Consider the following 14786-nt stretch of genomic DNA (forward strand, 5'->3'; position numbering starts at 1 on the left):
CCCTGGACCCCTAGGACAAAACAAAATGTACCAAATCGACTTCTTGTTATACATGCCTTCATAAGCGGTGTCTTGATATTCGTTCCAGAAATAGAAGATGCTGCGAGTTTCGCCTGCATACCGACTTTTGCGAAAAAAGAAAAACCCATTCAATCCACCTCCATATCGTCAGCCATCGGCAACGTTATCGCTACAGTGATGGACGGGTCTTCGTCCTCCCTCTTCCCACCATCTACCGAAAAAGAGTTGTTGGTATTGCTGTTGCTGCTGCCGCTGCCGTTGCCGTGACCGTTGGAGTCCCTCTCAGCAACCCCGTTTCCATTCCCATTCCCACTTGTAAGCTTGTATTCTCCGTCCTCCAGTCGTTCAATGATACCTTCCTCCAGCGCCCAATCAGACAGTAGGCTGTCAACGCCCATTTGCTGGGCCTCACCCTTTTCCATGTGGCGGCCGACGTGTTCGGTCCACTCATCCCAGGACCCGGGTCCTTCAAAAACACTTTGGCAGTCTTGTTTCGGACAGGCCGAGCGTTGTGGTGGTTGCCTCCTCGTCACCAAACAAGAGGCCTGCATCTCCTTGACATGAGTTTCCCATTCCACTTGCAGTTTGCTGTCGCCCTTGGCGATGGACTTTTTGATGGCGAACGGAGCATGCATCCGCCGAAGATGTTGCGTGAACAAGTCCTTGCGGTTGAACTCGTTGCCTTTGCCATCGGGACTGCTTTGCGGACAAGAAGAGCATCGATAATACTGCAGACACAGATGCTGGGATGCGATGTGCCTCTTCCACTCATTTTTGGAGCCAAATGTGCTCGGGCAGCCGGCGAAGGAGAAGGCACAAGGAAAGGGTCTTGTGTGGGCGGCAGCGACATGCTTTCGGAGGGACGAGGAATCCTTGAAAGGTGCATGACTGCAGAGGTCACAAAGGGTATCCTGCTTGGGAGTTTGTTTCTGCAGGGGCCTCCGAGCTTTGGACTTAGCGGTAGGAGTCCCATATTCGGGGGCATATTGGATCTCGTCGGCAGTTGGCCCAGCCACTTCAACTGGGGGCGATCCGGGATCGCCGGCATGTCGCACGGCGATGCTGTCGCCTATTCGTGTGTTTGAGGGATCGTGGGCCGATAGGCCGTCATCACTAACGTGACGGACGTGGCTCAGTGCTTTGAGCTGCTCTGCCGCTTCTTTCATTTCAGCTGATTCCTCCACCTCTTCCTGGGGGACAGCGGAATGCTGCTGGCTTTGGGGTGCCGGAGGTGGCGCTGATATTGCCCCCCCGTTGACCACTGCCGGTTGTGAACGTGAATCCGCCTGACGCCCCGGTGTTTCCTGTTGAATGGGAACGAACTGAGCCACAGCTTGCTCGCGCCGAGTAGCGGATGGACTACCCTTTGCAGATGGGCGAGCTTCGAACGCCGTGCGGTTCTCATCTAGCTCTTTTGGCTGCAGCGAACCGTTGGCAGCCTGATTTACCAGCCGCTCGTAGAGGTGGATCATATTATGTGACCCAATGGAGCCCAGGAAGCAGCAAACCTTGTCGTGCTGAACAACATTCCACACGCTGTTGGGCATGGATATAAGAAGCATCGTGGGAGGGCCCAGGAACATGCCTTCCACCTTGATTTTTGACGCTGCAGGAGGCGTGTTGTGAAGCCACTGATTAAAATACGCCATGTCGGGACTCGCGTCGCCAACAAACGTGGTACAGACCAAGACTCTTGGTTCGTCAAACGTCAGGCCCATCACCTCCTCAGAGCTCAAGGGCCGGTCGTCATGGCCGGACTTCCACGTACCCTGAAGATCCGTGTCTGCAGACTGGGGAGGCGACTGAAGCTGGGCGGCTTTGGGGTCTAGAGGTACCAGAATGATTCCATGCCCCCTAGTGTGGGTAAGCGTAAACAAAGCAGGTATCCTTTCATGGGCCACAGGTTGCTTGCTGGCCCCGTTGGCCAGTCTGGCCAGAGCTTGTGCGCTCTCATGCTGTCTTTGTTGTCGAAGATCCTCGAATAATCGTTGAGCACTAAAAGGGCGATTCGTGAGACTCAGCTTGTGAAGTGTGTCGGTCAGAGAGGCGGTAAATGAGCGAGGGCCGGGCTCAAAGGGGGTCTGCTCTGGGGTGTATGCCGCAATGGCTTGCTTGGCTACGTTGCTCCCAGCCATGGGCGCATTGGGGATGGCACATGAGTCAAGGAGGAGCAGTATTTCGGACTGTGCATCCTCAAACAGGCACCGAACACCGTCCCACTTCAGCTTGGCAGCATCCTCACGAGCATTGCTAGAGCAGAGTATTAGCACATCGAGACCCCAGCATTGAGACCTTTGATAACCTACCAGGCCCAGTACAGCTGGTTGTCGGAACCAACATAGCCATGGCCAGCATAATATATAATCAAGAGATGATCTGGGCGGGCATTGTCCAGAAACGAGGCCATCTGAACACCGAGCTTGATGCTTGGATTTGGAACTGTGGGGATTGCCCACTTGTCAGTGTGATAGTTGTAACGCTCAATAAACACCTTTTCCAACGCCAGCAGGTCCTGCTCCACCGAAGTGTCATCCTCCCATCGCAGCATGAGCACTGACACGCTGGTATGCTGTGGCTTCAATGTTTGCTGGTGAATGTGCATGGCGGCATCTTGGAGATGCCGAGCAAAAGCCTCGAACTCGTGCCGCTCGGGTGGCGGCGCAACAGACTCGGTGGGCGCATAGTGAGGAGGCGGAAGCTGTCGACACCGTTAGTGCTCCGGCGGGCAGGTGAACAAGGGCGACGGGATACGCACCTGTTCTTGGGGGAAACCGTGTGGCAGAGGCTGCGCCTGAGTATGTGGAGGTGCTGGAGCCGGGACCGGGACCGGGACCGGGACGGACGCCGGAGCGTGAGGAGGCAGGACGGGCGGATCGGCGACTTTGGGGGCAAGCCTCCGGCGTTTGGAAGAAGGCTCCATGGCGGTGGTGGTGATGGTGGTGGTGCACGAGGACGACTGTTGGGCGAAAGCACGGGGCCCAGGCGCAACAGCCAGAGACCCAAAAGACACGGCAATCCGATGTGTGTGCCGCCTTTGCGGTGGTCCTAGAGAATGAGAGATACCAAGAGCTGAGATGGTGGGGAGCAACCGAAGGGCCCAATGGTTTGGCAGCGTTCAAAGGTGCGGTAGTAGAGACGAATTGATGGCGACAGTGTCGACAACAGCGACAACAGCAGACGGCGTGGTGGGTGCGGGAGGAGAAAGGCGGGCAGGAAGAATGAGGTTTGAGGCCGCACCGTCGGGGGGTGGGATGGGATAGGATAGGATAGGTGGGCGAGCGACACACACACACGCACACCTCTCACACACACAGTAAGGCTGTGCTGAGCTGGAAAAGGACCACTCGGCTCTGGATTAGCCTTGTGGCAGGGCCATGGCGCTATATGATTGGCTGGCGGCGGCTTGTCCTAGATGGAGCCGGCAAGGAGGGGGAGCGGGGCTGCAACTCTGCCTTGCGGCCAGTCACAGGCCGCCACAAGAGCGCTCGAGCCACCCGGCATGTGTGATCAGCTGGCAAGGTCTGGCAAAGACTTGGCTTGGGCTTGGGATTGGGTTTGGTTCTCCTCCAACCTTGTCACTTCTTCTCGGCTCTCTCATCCTCAGCGTTAGCTGTGTTGTCTGTTGTCTCTTTCTTTTGTGCCTGTTGTGTTGTATTGTGTTGTGTTGTGCTGTGTTGTGTTGAGTGAGTGTGTGTGAGTGTGTGTGAGTGTGTGTGTGTGTGTGTGTTTGTGTGCGCATGTTAAACAGGTGGAATGAAGCACTATGTAAGGAGTAAATAGTATGTAGGTATGTACGATGGATTGGATTCTCCTCGTTTCCCATAGACCCATCCCTCCCCCCGGTGGCACTGTTTACTACAGCACCAACCTGGAGCCAGATCGAATTTATCTATCCGTTGCATGTATGCGTCTCTGCCCAACTGCCTTTTCTCGCTCGCCTTGCTGCTACAGGCGGGCTTGGTCTGGCTGCTCGTTCTGCAACGGCGCCTTCTTATTCGCCTCGTAGCTCGACCAAAAGAGACAAATCAGGCCAGCAAATGGGGCCATCCATGGCCATGCAAGACGAGGCCGGATCCTGACCAAAGCTGCAGTCTTGCAGGCTCTTCGGCCTTCTCATTGGCGCCTGTCAGCCTTCTGCAGCACGCTGCCTGCAGCACTTGATTGGCACAGGTCAGCCGTTCACCACCTGACTGCCAAGGTAGAGGACGGTACCTATCTTTACAACGAGTCCAAACCGCCATCCGAGTTGCCAAGCCCCCCAGCTTCCAACCTGGCGATGGCCCTCTCAACCTCTGTCTCCCAGTTGCTCACCCCTACAATCACCCACTCTAGAGCCCCGACTAGATACAGCGCAACACACTGCCCGACCCATAGTCCGACAAGACCCCATCCGTGGAAGGCAAGGTAGATGCCGCCGGGGAGCGCCCCTCCGTAGTAGCTGATCAGGTTCACCACAGCTCCAACCCATTGCCGGCCCATGCCGCGCAGTGCACCGCCGCAGGATCCGTTGAGCCCGTCGGCGATTTGGAACAAGGCTACATACGGCATCACTTCAGCCACGAGCTTCACCACCCGCTCATCGTCGTTGAAGATTCGCCCAAAGACGTTGCGTGAGGCCATGAGTATTATCAAGATCAAGGTCCCTGCTATCGTGCTGAGGATGGCGGCTGAGTGAGCAGCCCGGGCCGCCCCCCTCAAATTGTGTGCGCCGAGGAGGTTTCCAACCCTCGCCGAAGCAGCGACGCCGAGGCCGAACGGGATTGTGTTGATGATCTGGTCCGCGGTCATGATGACGGATTGTGCCGCCAGAGGAATTGTCCCCAGACGGCCCGCTGCAAGTGCAACGATCTCGAAAGCCCACCATTCTGTCCCGACATGTACAACGCCCATGAGCGCAAGGTGAGCGAAAGGTCCCATGTGGGAGACGGCTCTTCGGACGTCAATGCCTCCCCAGCACTCCTTCCCCCGCACAAAGGCAGCATACGCCACGAGCAAGAGGAATGAACTCCAGTATGATATGCCGGTGGCCATGGGGGCGCCGTACAGACCAAATCCCAGCCGGTGGATGAAGAGCCAGTTGAGCAGTGCGTTCATCGGAGAGGTGAGCAACAGCACGTATGTTCCTGGTCGATAGATTTCTGTCATCGCGTCAGTCTGGATCTGGACGTTTCCTCTGAGCAGGAGCCATGCTCACCTTGCGCCTGCAAGTATTTCTTCATGGCCTCAAACCAGACATAACCGAGACCGCCGGGGATCAGATACCGGAGAAACTTGGAGCTCTGTACGCAGATAAACTCCTCTTGGCCCAGAGCGCGAAACAAGTGTTCAGAAAAAGCCCATATGATGGCCACAACGGCATAGAAAGAGGTCAAGATCACCAGGCCTCGCTGCAGCAGGACACCCAGATCGTGTTTGTTGGACGAGCCGGTAAAACTGCTTGATGCTAGTGTATCCAGAGCAGTCGTACCGCCAAGAGCAATCAGCCACGCCGTGGCCATGGCGAACATGTACGAAAAGGCGGCTGTAGCGAGAGCCTCGGGATTCAACCGGCCGACAATAAGCACCGAGACTGTCTGCAAGGAGTTCTGCAATATGTACGCGAGGATGACGGGAAGGGACGTGCGTGTGAGCAGCCACAATTCGTCAAGCCATAGCCGATATTGAGGGAGCCTGAAGATTTCGGATGAAGCAGCGTGTCCGGTGTCTGATGATGACGAATATACCGATGCCGGCTTTGTCAAGAGGGATGTTCTTTCGTTCGGAGGGTGATCAGAGGCCTCTGCCCTGTGGGCAACACCATCCTGTGCCATCATGCACGGCGGCCAGTTGCTGTACAGGAGTTGGAACGAACCTCCCCGATGACGGTGGGAGGAAATGCTCAGATATAGGGTCCGGCATCTTGAGCCGGTTGTTTCGATGTCGGAGATCTCCAATCGATGAGCTGGGGGGATTTGTCGCCCCTTTCCTCGACAGCCTATAGACATTGCAGCTAAGCTGATAACCAGGCCCCACGCGGAGCCAAACATTGGAGAATGAAGATGAGCGGACTGTCCTGCTCGTCTTGCAGGAACGTCACACATCTAGGTACATAGGTACATAGGTATGGACGTCTACTAGACATGGAAGATAAGAAAGCGGTTAAGCCAGGCAACGCCCAGCGAATCTCGGCTCGCAAGAGAGCACTCAAGGTATCTACCAGTTGCCGCAGAGGAGCTGTTGGACAGATCCCAGCCAGAAAGTAAGATGTTGCAGCTCTCTTTACTCGAGCGTCTGGCTGTTGAGGTGTGGGTTGGCGTTACAATCTCCAACTTGTGCCTACATCCACTTTCAGCCTTCAACGGCCTAAGTATCAATCAGTTATCGCTCAAATACAGCGCTGGAAGTAAAGCTGCGAGGTTGCCGGGAATGCAAGCACGCCGTCTGTTATCTCAGACCAATCCCAATTAAATAACGTAACGATTCTACTAACGGAGTCTACCCAATCAGCTCTGTTGAGGTCTGTCCAGCATTGAGCCCCAATGTCTCGTCAATGGCGATGCTGCTATCTTGACTTCTGCACGTATGACGAATGAGTTTGGCCAACTGCAGCATCTCGTTGAAAGGTTGGAGTTACCACTGGCCTTTACGTAAAATAGAGCCCGAGGTTTGGTGCCGATTTGCTTGGTCGGGAGATGATGATATCGTCCGCCAACAGCTTGCAATCAGACACAACAAGTAAAACTCTAGTCAAAACAATACAAAGAGCATACTGTCCCATAATTCAGTTTCGAGGGCATGTTTTTATTTCTCGTGATTGTGACATTAAGGCTGACCATAACTTGTTATGAACCCCCCCCTCTCCGCATCCCCCTCCCCCAACCCAGTACCGGACATTACCTCAAACCCACACACCAAAGCTGACGTCTGCCAAGCCCCCACCCCTTTTCTGGCCCCCTTGGCCCCTTAATAGGGCTGGCCCCAGAAGACACCAGAAAGTAAACAAGTCTCCTACTTACAATGGGTCACTGTGCATTCGCCCAAGACGGACCGAGTCACGAGTTGAGGCACCCATTATTTGCTCTCAGCACGACACCTACCTATTCATGGCCACATTGATCAAAGCGAAAAAAAAGATGGTATCCGTGTACATGAACTAAAAGGGGGTATCGATGTCCAGAAACAAAGTGAACAGGAAAAATAAGAACGGCTATCCCACCGAGCGTTCCTGTATCTAAAATTTTCTTTTTGGGCCAGCCTTTTTATCATATTCCAGGCGCGCACTTCACCCGGCAACCTGCTTGCCCTTGTCCTTCGGTCCCTGCCCCCTATCCGACTTCTCCCCCCCCCGTTTCTCCATCTCCGCCCCATCATCTTTTTGACCCTCGTTGCCACTGTCACCAGCTTCAACTCCGCTCCCTGACAACCACCTCTGCAGGCCCACGGACGCGTCCATAACCCCGCCGCACAGCTCCCAGTTCTCCATCCCGATTTGCAGCAAGCTTACGTTCAGCATGCCCTTGATAAAGTGCCCGTGGTTGTTCGAGTCCTGTTCCTGGGTGCTCGACGACGACACAAGAGGCAGCAGAATCCAGTTGAACACCCCGAGGAGGGACCGCCACGTGGACAGCGGCACCTTCCATGTGGTCCTCCAAAGTTGTAGGTGCTCCGCCGGTGTTACAATCTGCTTGAAGGGACGGCGGAGCATGATGGCCCGGCTGTAGAGGATGGCGGCGAGTCGGACCGACTGGTAGATGTAATCTGGAGGATCCGACGGCATCATCGCCGTGGAGCGTGTGAACGAGGCTGCAGCTCGGGCTGGCGATGATGAGCCGTCGAGGCGCAGCACGCTGGAGTGTTCGTCGCCTGGCAGTTGCAGGGGACGAACAGGAAGTGGAGAGTGTTGCTGCTGCTTCAGACCAAGAGGCCGACCCCTGGTGCTGCTGTGGTAGTCGTCTCCCAGTTCTGGACTAGGCCTGGTGTCTAATGGGCTAAACGTTGCTGAAGTGGTGCTGGTGGCTGATGACGGGGCAGGAGACGCCGCGGCTGCGGCAGTGGACAGGCGACGTAGCGCCGGGCCCTCCACGGAGAGGTTCACCATTCTTTCGTGGATCCATCCTGATGTCGTATGCACTTTTTGGAGCTCTTTCGCTGTCGGCTCTTCGGGCAGCGCAAGGACGGCGGCAAGGAGGAACCGCATGTCGTCGAGGATAGAGGCCACGGCGCCGTGGGTGCGAAGGGCTTCGCCACAGGATGCAAAAGTTGCGAGTTTGGGGATAAAAGGTGTGTTGAGCGGCAGACGCAGCGGTACATGACTGTTGTCACGGAACTCAAACTCGGCGCCGCCACGCAGGAAAGGGGCCGTTTCAGAGGATAAGGCAATGGCCACATCGGCTCTATCATGGCTCTTTTGTTAGCCCAGAGTCTTCTGAGCACAGAAAAGCTCCCATGCCAAAATACTTACGTGATGGCAAGCTTGCTGATCAGTCCGTGTAAACCCAGGGTACGAAATCCGCCTCGGACCCTGATCATCTCACGCAAGCCGCTCAAGTGGGCACGCAAGTCGCCTTCGTTTCCCCAGTGCCTGCGGTGATATCAGTACGGTTAGCAAAATGACAACCGTCGGAGTTATCAGCCGGACTTACCACTCGTTGAGAACAAGCTGAACGACACCCGTGATCCCCTCATCGCTGGTAGACAGTTGCGAGCTGAGATGCATGTTGACGAGCTCAAATACTTGGCTTTTCTGCGCCATGGCCGCCGTGAGATCAACATGTCCAGAATCGGCGAGGAAACACGCAGCTGTGTAGACACCGACACGCTGTAGGAGCCGTGACTGAATACAGTATGGAACATAATACTTGATGTAGGGGTTCGACGCATCTGGGTTCCCATCTAACGATGCCTTGAACTGGGAAATGAGGTTTATATCTGGAAGAAGAGCCATAAACAATCAGCACACCGGACTGGAAATGGCACCAGGACTACATTTTTGAGTAGAAGCCGCTTAAACCTACAGACCGCAAACAGATCAGCATCCTCTAGAATAGGCGGGTGCCTGGATATGCCCCATGGTATGTTGCTGTCGCCAGACATGCTCGGAGGTAGGGGTGAGTTGTTTGCCCACCCACTGCTTTCCAAGTCCCATCCCCCCCCTCCCCACGGATGAAGCCCCTGCCCTCCTGGGTAGTAGACACGAAGAATTTTGACGACACCATGGACAGCCGCGGCGTGTTGCGTACAGCCTTCTCCGCAGGCTGATAGGTGGGAGTAGAGAAAGCTGCGATCAGTGCTCCAGGCGTACTGGGGAGTAGACGGTGCCGTGGGAGAGTGTCCCAGTGTGTCGAATCCGGGCCAGCCAGCAAGAGGACCCGTTACCTCTGACCCTGGCGTTCTGGGCCATGGCGAAGCGAGAGGAGAAGGCTGCCTTGGGGGTATCGAAGAGGGCCTGATGTTTTCGACCCCGTAAAGCCCAGGGCTCAGAGGTGGTGGTAGAATGGAGATGGAGAAGGCAGGCGGGTGTGTTGCTCCCGCTGCTGCTGCCGCCGCCGCTACGGCGCTCGATCGTCTACAACTTGGCTTGTAAGCAACTATCATGGTACAGACCACTCCCGTCCACGTGATACAATTGCGCACCTGCTGTTGGGCCTGTACTCGCAGAGCGGTTGGGGGTATCTTCTCGCGCAGTTGTTGCATGGCTGGCCCTGGTTGCACTAGGAGAAACAGCCACAGAGACACAGTGTTAGCAGTAGCGTTTGTGACCTAGATAAGAGTGAAAGGAAGAACAGTCTGGCAGCGGCAACGGCAACGGCACTGGCACTGGCACACAGAAAGAGTGCTTGGCCTTGGCAGGCTTGCTTGCGGTGTTCTTTTCGAATGAGCGGTTAAGACATGGCATGGAAGGAAAAGACGGTGCCTCACTCTTTGCTTCCTCCTCCTGCACTCTCCACACGACGTCGTTGTTCTCTCCGCACGTGAGGGACGTGGTGGTACATTGTTTTGCGTAGGGTCGGACATTACGGGTATGCTGTGCTGGATGAGAAGCTTATTGACGGCGACACGGCCGTCAATCTCTGCATTGGCAAGGGATGATGGCTGGTTGTAGGGCTGACTTATAACACTCCCTCTTCTTTGGGACCAGCTTTGCAAAGGGCCGAGACGGGGTCGTCGGGCTCGTTTATGCAAGCCTTCGGCGCTGGGAGCACTCGTTGGGATTAGCGTGTTGAGATGCCAGCCGGGCCGGTTGTGGGCAAGGGGTGACTGGGTGGTATAGGGGACGAGATAAAAAGGTGTGTTGCCCCGCGGCTCCAGACTGGGAGACATGAGGGAGGGAGGTAGTATTGAGGATGGCAGCTGTGAGCGAACACTCCTGATAAGAGGATGAGCACGAGTAGCTAGACCGCAAACCTTTGCCTCGTGGAAGGTTCTATGGACTGGTCCACGATGTGATGAAAGGTCGTGCGCGAAGCAGATAGACTTGGAACGAGCAACTCTTTATGCTTCGTCTGAGGCCTCTCTGTGTGTACGAGAAAAGAAGAGGAGTATTTTTGGAACATGGAAACAGAAGAGAACAGAAGGTAGGGCTGAAGGAAACATCTCTTACATTCGCGTGGGCGTATATGTGCCGGATGAACAACAGCCATCCACTTGTTCCCAGGGACATAGAAAGTGTATTGATGGCGGTGCTGCTGGGCTGGGGTCAAGTGGCTGCTGGGACCCTTCCTACACGCACATTTTTGTATTCGGGACCATGTGTGTATATGTAAACAACCAAGTAGGTACTCTGGTACATGGCGGTGAGTGATTTGTCCGGATAGCAAAAGGCGGCTCTCTCTGTGAATGACGCACCAGCGGCCAGGGATAAGGGGACATCTCAAGATGGAGCAAGATGCCACCAAACTTCCCATCCTTTAAACTGGCTAGTGCAATACAAACAGGCTAGGCTCCTCGTATATTTCAGGGCGGCAGGTTCTGGGTACTCTTCTGGCAATAATGGAGCGAAGCCAGGCAATTGTGGCCTCTCTGGTGTCCAGCCAGACAGAGGAGAGATGGGATTCTGGAGTCAGACCTGTTCATGAGGGTGTGAAGTTGTCCTGATCATCACCATACGACCAAATCGAGCGTGCTTTGCGGCGAATGTTGTGACACCAAGCACCTGTCTGTCCAAAAGCCTCTCGTTGCCTATGCTCCCTGGCGAAGGTGACATTGATCCGATCTGGGTCCCCTGACAGACCGACCTGGTGGATGGCTGGTCCCTGAATTACAGGCCCTGTGAGCGGAGGATGCCGTTCACCCTCTGGTGCAAGGGCGACGGCGTGGCGTCGGTTCTGAAACAAGGAGCCAGCTTTCTCGCTCTGGCAGTCACATCTCCGGAAATGCCTCCGTCCAGTAGCCGTCATGCAACGAGATGCCAGCCAGGAGCTGGCAGTCACAGGGCTAGGCAGGGCTGCAGGACTTGAAAGGTGCCTAATGACGCAAGATAGTAAGACCTCGACTCTCACTTTCCGGCTTGTGGAGAGTGGGCGAATAGAAACCAGAAGCAATAGTTCAAGGCCAGTAGTCCATCAGAGTCAGACACAGCACCTCGATGCGGCGTAGTCTGATGCAGAGCAGAATATTGTAGCTCAACCGTCGTTCCTTGACCCATCATCATCTGAGTTGCCCACCAGCACCCAATAATCTAACCTAACCCCGCACGTCCCGCACACTGGATACGTGCAGTCACAAAGCAGCGGATAGTAGCCAATGGAGTGGTCAAAGATGCGGTCGAGTTCGATTCCAGCTTGCCAGAGCCCCCAGGGCTGGCCTGGTAGTGCCGACCGGCTGAAGGCTTGGGTATTTAGGAAACGCGGGGTCAGCGTTTGAGAGTGCTGCCAGCCCATCTAGGTAGGTAAGATGGGCTTGCGAGAGCGGACTATTGCTCTCGCATCCAAACGATTCACTGGTGAAAGCTCAAGATCTGGCGAGGCAGTGCCCGCCAGCACGTCGGATGGTGTCAATCCTTTAACCGGGACGGCGGCCTCCGCACCTGACTAGAGCAGACCGAGGTCGGTCTCGATCGTCGTGATGGATATCTGATGTAGTTCATGGGTTCATGGGTTTATGCCTGTCGAAATAGAGTTGGAGAATTGTGACGTAGCCTGAGCTTGATGTCCCTAAGCCTGGTGAGCTTGGCTGACTTAGGGCCAACCATCCTATGTGCAGGGGGTCAAAGTGCTGCCAGCCTACTGGTTAGCCTATCGGTCCTGGGCATTCTTGGGCAGGGGTTCGGGTCTAGACTGGTCTCTCTGGTCTCTGGCCAAGTTCTGCCGTAAAAGGCTTCCCCGCGGAGCCATGGCCTACCAGGGCGGCCCCCCTTGACAGGCACCACTAATACTTGAGAGAGTACATAGGGAAGATGACCCGGTATCCATGTGCAAGCCATTTGAAATTCCGCTTGGCCATTGAAAAGCAGTGCTAAACTTGGTATCACAACAACAGAAAATGCTCCTCCCTCCTGCGCAGTCAGTCCTGAACGCCAGCCTGTTACCCAGCGTCTTGCTGTGACAGTGTCTCCCAATATCTCCCAATGTCTCTCATTGTCCCCCAAAATACCCAGAAGAATTAGCATTCTATGACATATCGGATATCATTCATCATCATCATTATCATCATTCATGGCTGCGGAAGCCGTTGGTCTTGCAATGACCACCCCTCACGTCTTTTCTCAGCTCCCCGTCCTCTCTATGTTGGGACCGTTATCTGGCCACATAGTTTGGTTTCCTGGCCAGGTTCACAGCCGGCGGTGCATCTTCATCCAGAGGGTAAGGCAGCGCAGGAGCAGCTCCTCGCCCAGAGGTTGAATGTTGCCTCTCGGGAAGCGGTGTTTTGGGAGGCAAGGGGGGAGGTCCATCACGTACTGGTAATGGCTGCTGCTGTGATGGAAGCTCTTGGTACCGTCGAGGGTAGTCATCCGCGCTCACAATAGCGATCTTGTCTGAGCCTGACGCCGTTCGGTACTGCGAGGGCGTCGGAGCATTCACCGTCAGCCGGTCTGCGTCGTCATTGTTCTGAGGCTTAGCCGGGCGACCACCTTGGGGAGGCGGCGGAGGGGCTAGAGTAGGGGCGCTCGAGTACGGCTGCGTGATGCCCAGCGGCGAAGGCGGGAACCGCTCGCCTGAACTTCTGGGGGACGGCGTGCTGACACCGGGCCTTGGAAGCATGTCGCTTCCAGACTCGTACGACTGTCGACTGGGTGGTGTGCGAGGAGGGAAGACAGGAATATCGCCTGGCAACTCAACAGCCAGAGGCATCGAGATTTCCGGCAACTTCTTTTCTTGCTCTGCGGCACTCATGGATCCGAGACGCTCCCACCGCAACTTGGCGAAGTGAATCTTGGCCAGCTTCGATGACGCTCCCTGTACCATCTTCTGCTCCTCCTCCCTCGCCAAATAGCGCCGGGTGTTGGTACTGATTTCGGCCAGCCGGTTCCACTCATTCATGCCAAACTCTCCCACGCCCACCTCCACATTGAGCCGGTAATAATGCTCAATGTTGACACCCCGCTTGGGCAGGTGTTCCTTTTTCATGAGCTCATGAATCTTCTCACAGCCCTCAATCTTGGCTATCAACCTCCTCCTGGCCTCGGCAAACTCTCCCATGAAGCCCTCGTACCACAAGGTCGAGTTTGTGTCACTGCTCTTTGGCCGCTTTCCAGTTCCGACGCTGACAAATACGCCGACCTCACGGCCGGGCCACTCATTCACCACTGCCTCGTCCAGAGCAGTGATGGAAGGGTTGAAGGTACCAGCGCCATCGTCGTGGAAAACCGAGTGTCCGATCTGAATCGGCTTGAAAGCCAAACCGATGGCGCAGGTTGCTCTCCCAGCTTGCCAAATCTTGCAGTCAAACTCGGGAGCGGGCTCCTTTCTGGAATCGTAGGATCGCAAAAGCGCCGGAGCGCCGCCTCGTTGGGTACCTCGATATACAGCTGTAATGGCACTGCAAGGATGATATCAGGGGTCAGTCAGCCTTGTCCTGGTGGAACGAGGGAATACAGAAATTACTTACGTCTTGGTCCTGTTCTCTCTCTCGTCATACAAGCGGGCGTTGGGATTGCCCCAGCGTGAGGAGATGGTGGGCCTTGCTGCCTGCGATGTTGGGCTCTTGGCGCTGAAGCTGATCACACTCGCGTTGCTCGAATGCCTTCTCGGATAGGCAGCGCTCGATCGCGAGGCAGTGGACATGGGATACGTGCTGCTCGTTTCAGACAGGTCGTTGCCCTCTCGTTCATGCACCGTATGCTCCCTGACACACTCCTTGATTGCCTCCTCCAGCTTGGTCGCCTTGAACAGCGTGGACCTATAGGGAATCCCAGCGATGGTCTTGTCCGTCTCAAACACCATGCGCGTCAGGCGCACATACAGTTCCTTGCATGTCTCGATATCCAGACGCAGCCTGCCAAGCATCAAGGCGATGAGGCCACCGGTGCCAGTGCCAACAATGAGGTCAAAATGATCGCATGGCTTAGGTATCTCGGATCGTTTGGGGGCCCGACCTTCGATTTCGACGAACGTCCGGTGCATCAGCTCTTGCAGGATCAGGAACATGGAATAGCCGCGAACACCTCCACCATCTAGAGGCCCCAAAAGACGGCGTTAGTATGCTATGCTTGCAACCTTTGCGCTGCGCGCACGCAGGCTAAGAAAGGGCCGGCCGTCAACATACCTAGTGATAAGATGCGCAGGGGCGGACCTTTGGTGGTGTCCTTGCGCCTCAGGTGGGAGTCCATCTCCAGAATGTAGGCAGTC

The 14786-nt window shown here is 55.5% G+C and overlaps 4 protein-coding genes across 4 annotated transcripts; all 4 read right to left on the reverse strand.

Annotated features, from left to right (window-relative positions):
* Positions 1–149: 149 nt before the first annotated feature.
* QC761_200070 (uncharacterized protein) lies at positions 150–2941 on the reverse strand (the record flags this gene model as incomplete). The annotated part of the gene is made up of 3 exons (XM_062875727.1): positions 150–2271; positions 2340–2719; positions 2777–2941. 3 exons carry the CDS (start codon positions 2939–2941, stop codon positions 150–152), a joined length of 2667 nt encoding a protein of 888 aa, XP_062734239.1.
* Positions 2942–4239: 1298 nt separating this feature from the next.
* Positions 4240–6768, reverse strand: ERC1 (ethionine resistance protein; the record flags this gene model as incomplete). Its single annotated transcript, XM_062875728.1, has 2 exons — positions 5216–6768; positions 4240–5159 (listed from the first exon to the last, which is right to left on the reverse strand). Exons 1-2 carry the CDS (start codon positions 6099–6101, stop codon positions 4240–4242), a joined length of 1806 nt encoding a protein of 601 aa, XP_062734240.1. The 5' UTR covers positions 6102–6768.
* A 514-nt stretch (positions 6769–7282) lies between these two features.
* On the reverse strand, positions 7283–9693 carry QC761_200090 (uncharacterized protein; the record flags this gene model as incomplete). Its single annotated transcript, XM_062875729.1, has 4 exons — positions 7283–8393; positions 8462–8581; positions 8643–8928; positions 9015–9693. The coding sequence occupies 4 exons, from the start codon at positions 9691–9693 to the stop codon at positions 7283–7285; spliced, it is 2196 nt and encodes a 731-aa protein (XP_062734241.1).
* A 3041-nt stretch (positions 9694–12734) lies between these two features.
* QC761_200100 (uncharacterized protein) lies at positions 12735–14767 on the reverse strand (the record flags this gene model as incomplete). The annotated part of the gene is made up of 3 exons (XM_062875730.1): positions 12735–13977; positions 14047–14611; positions 14704–14767. The coding sequence occupies 3 exons, from the start codon at positions 14765–14767 to the stop codon at positions 12735–12737; spliced, it is 1872 nt and encodes a 623-aa protein (XP_062734242.1).
* Between the last annotated feature and the right edge of the window lie 19 nt (positions 14768–14786).

The sequence above is a fragment of the Podospora bellae-mahoneyi genome, chromosome 2 (assembly GCF_035222275.1).
Source record: "Podospora bellae-mahoneyi strain CBS 112042 chromosome 2, whole genome shotgun sequence".
Taxonomy (NCBI): Eukaryota; Fungi; Ascomycota; class Sordariomycetes; order Sordariales; family Podosporaceae; genus Podospora; species Podospora bellae-mahoneyi.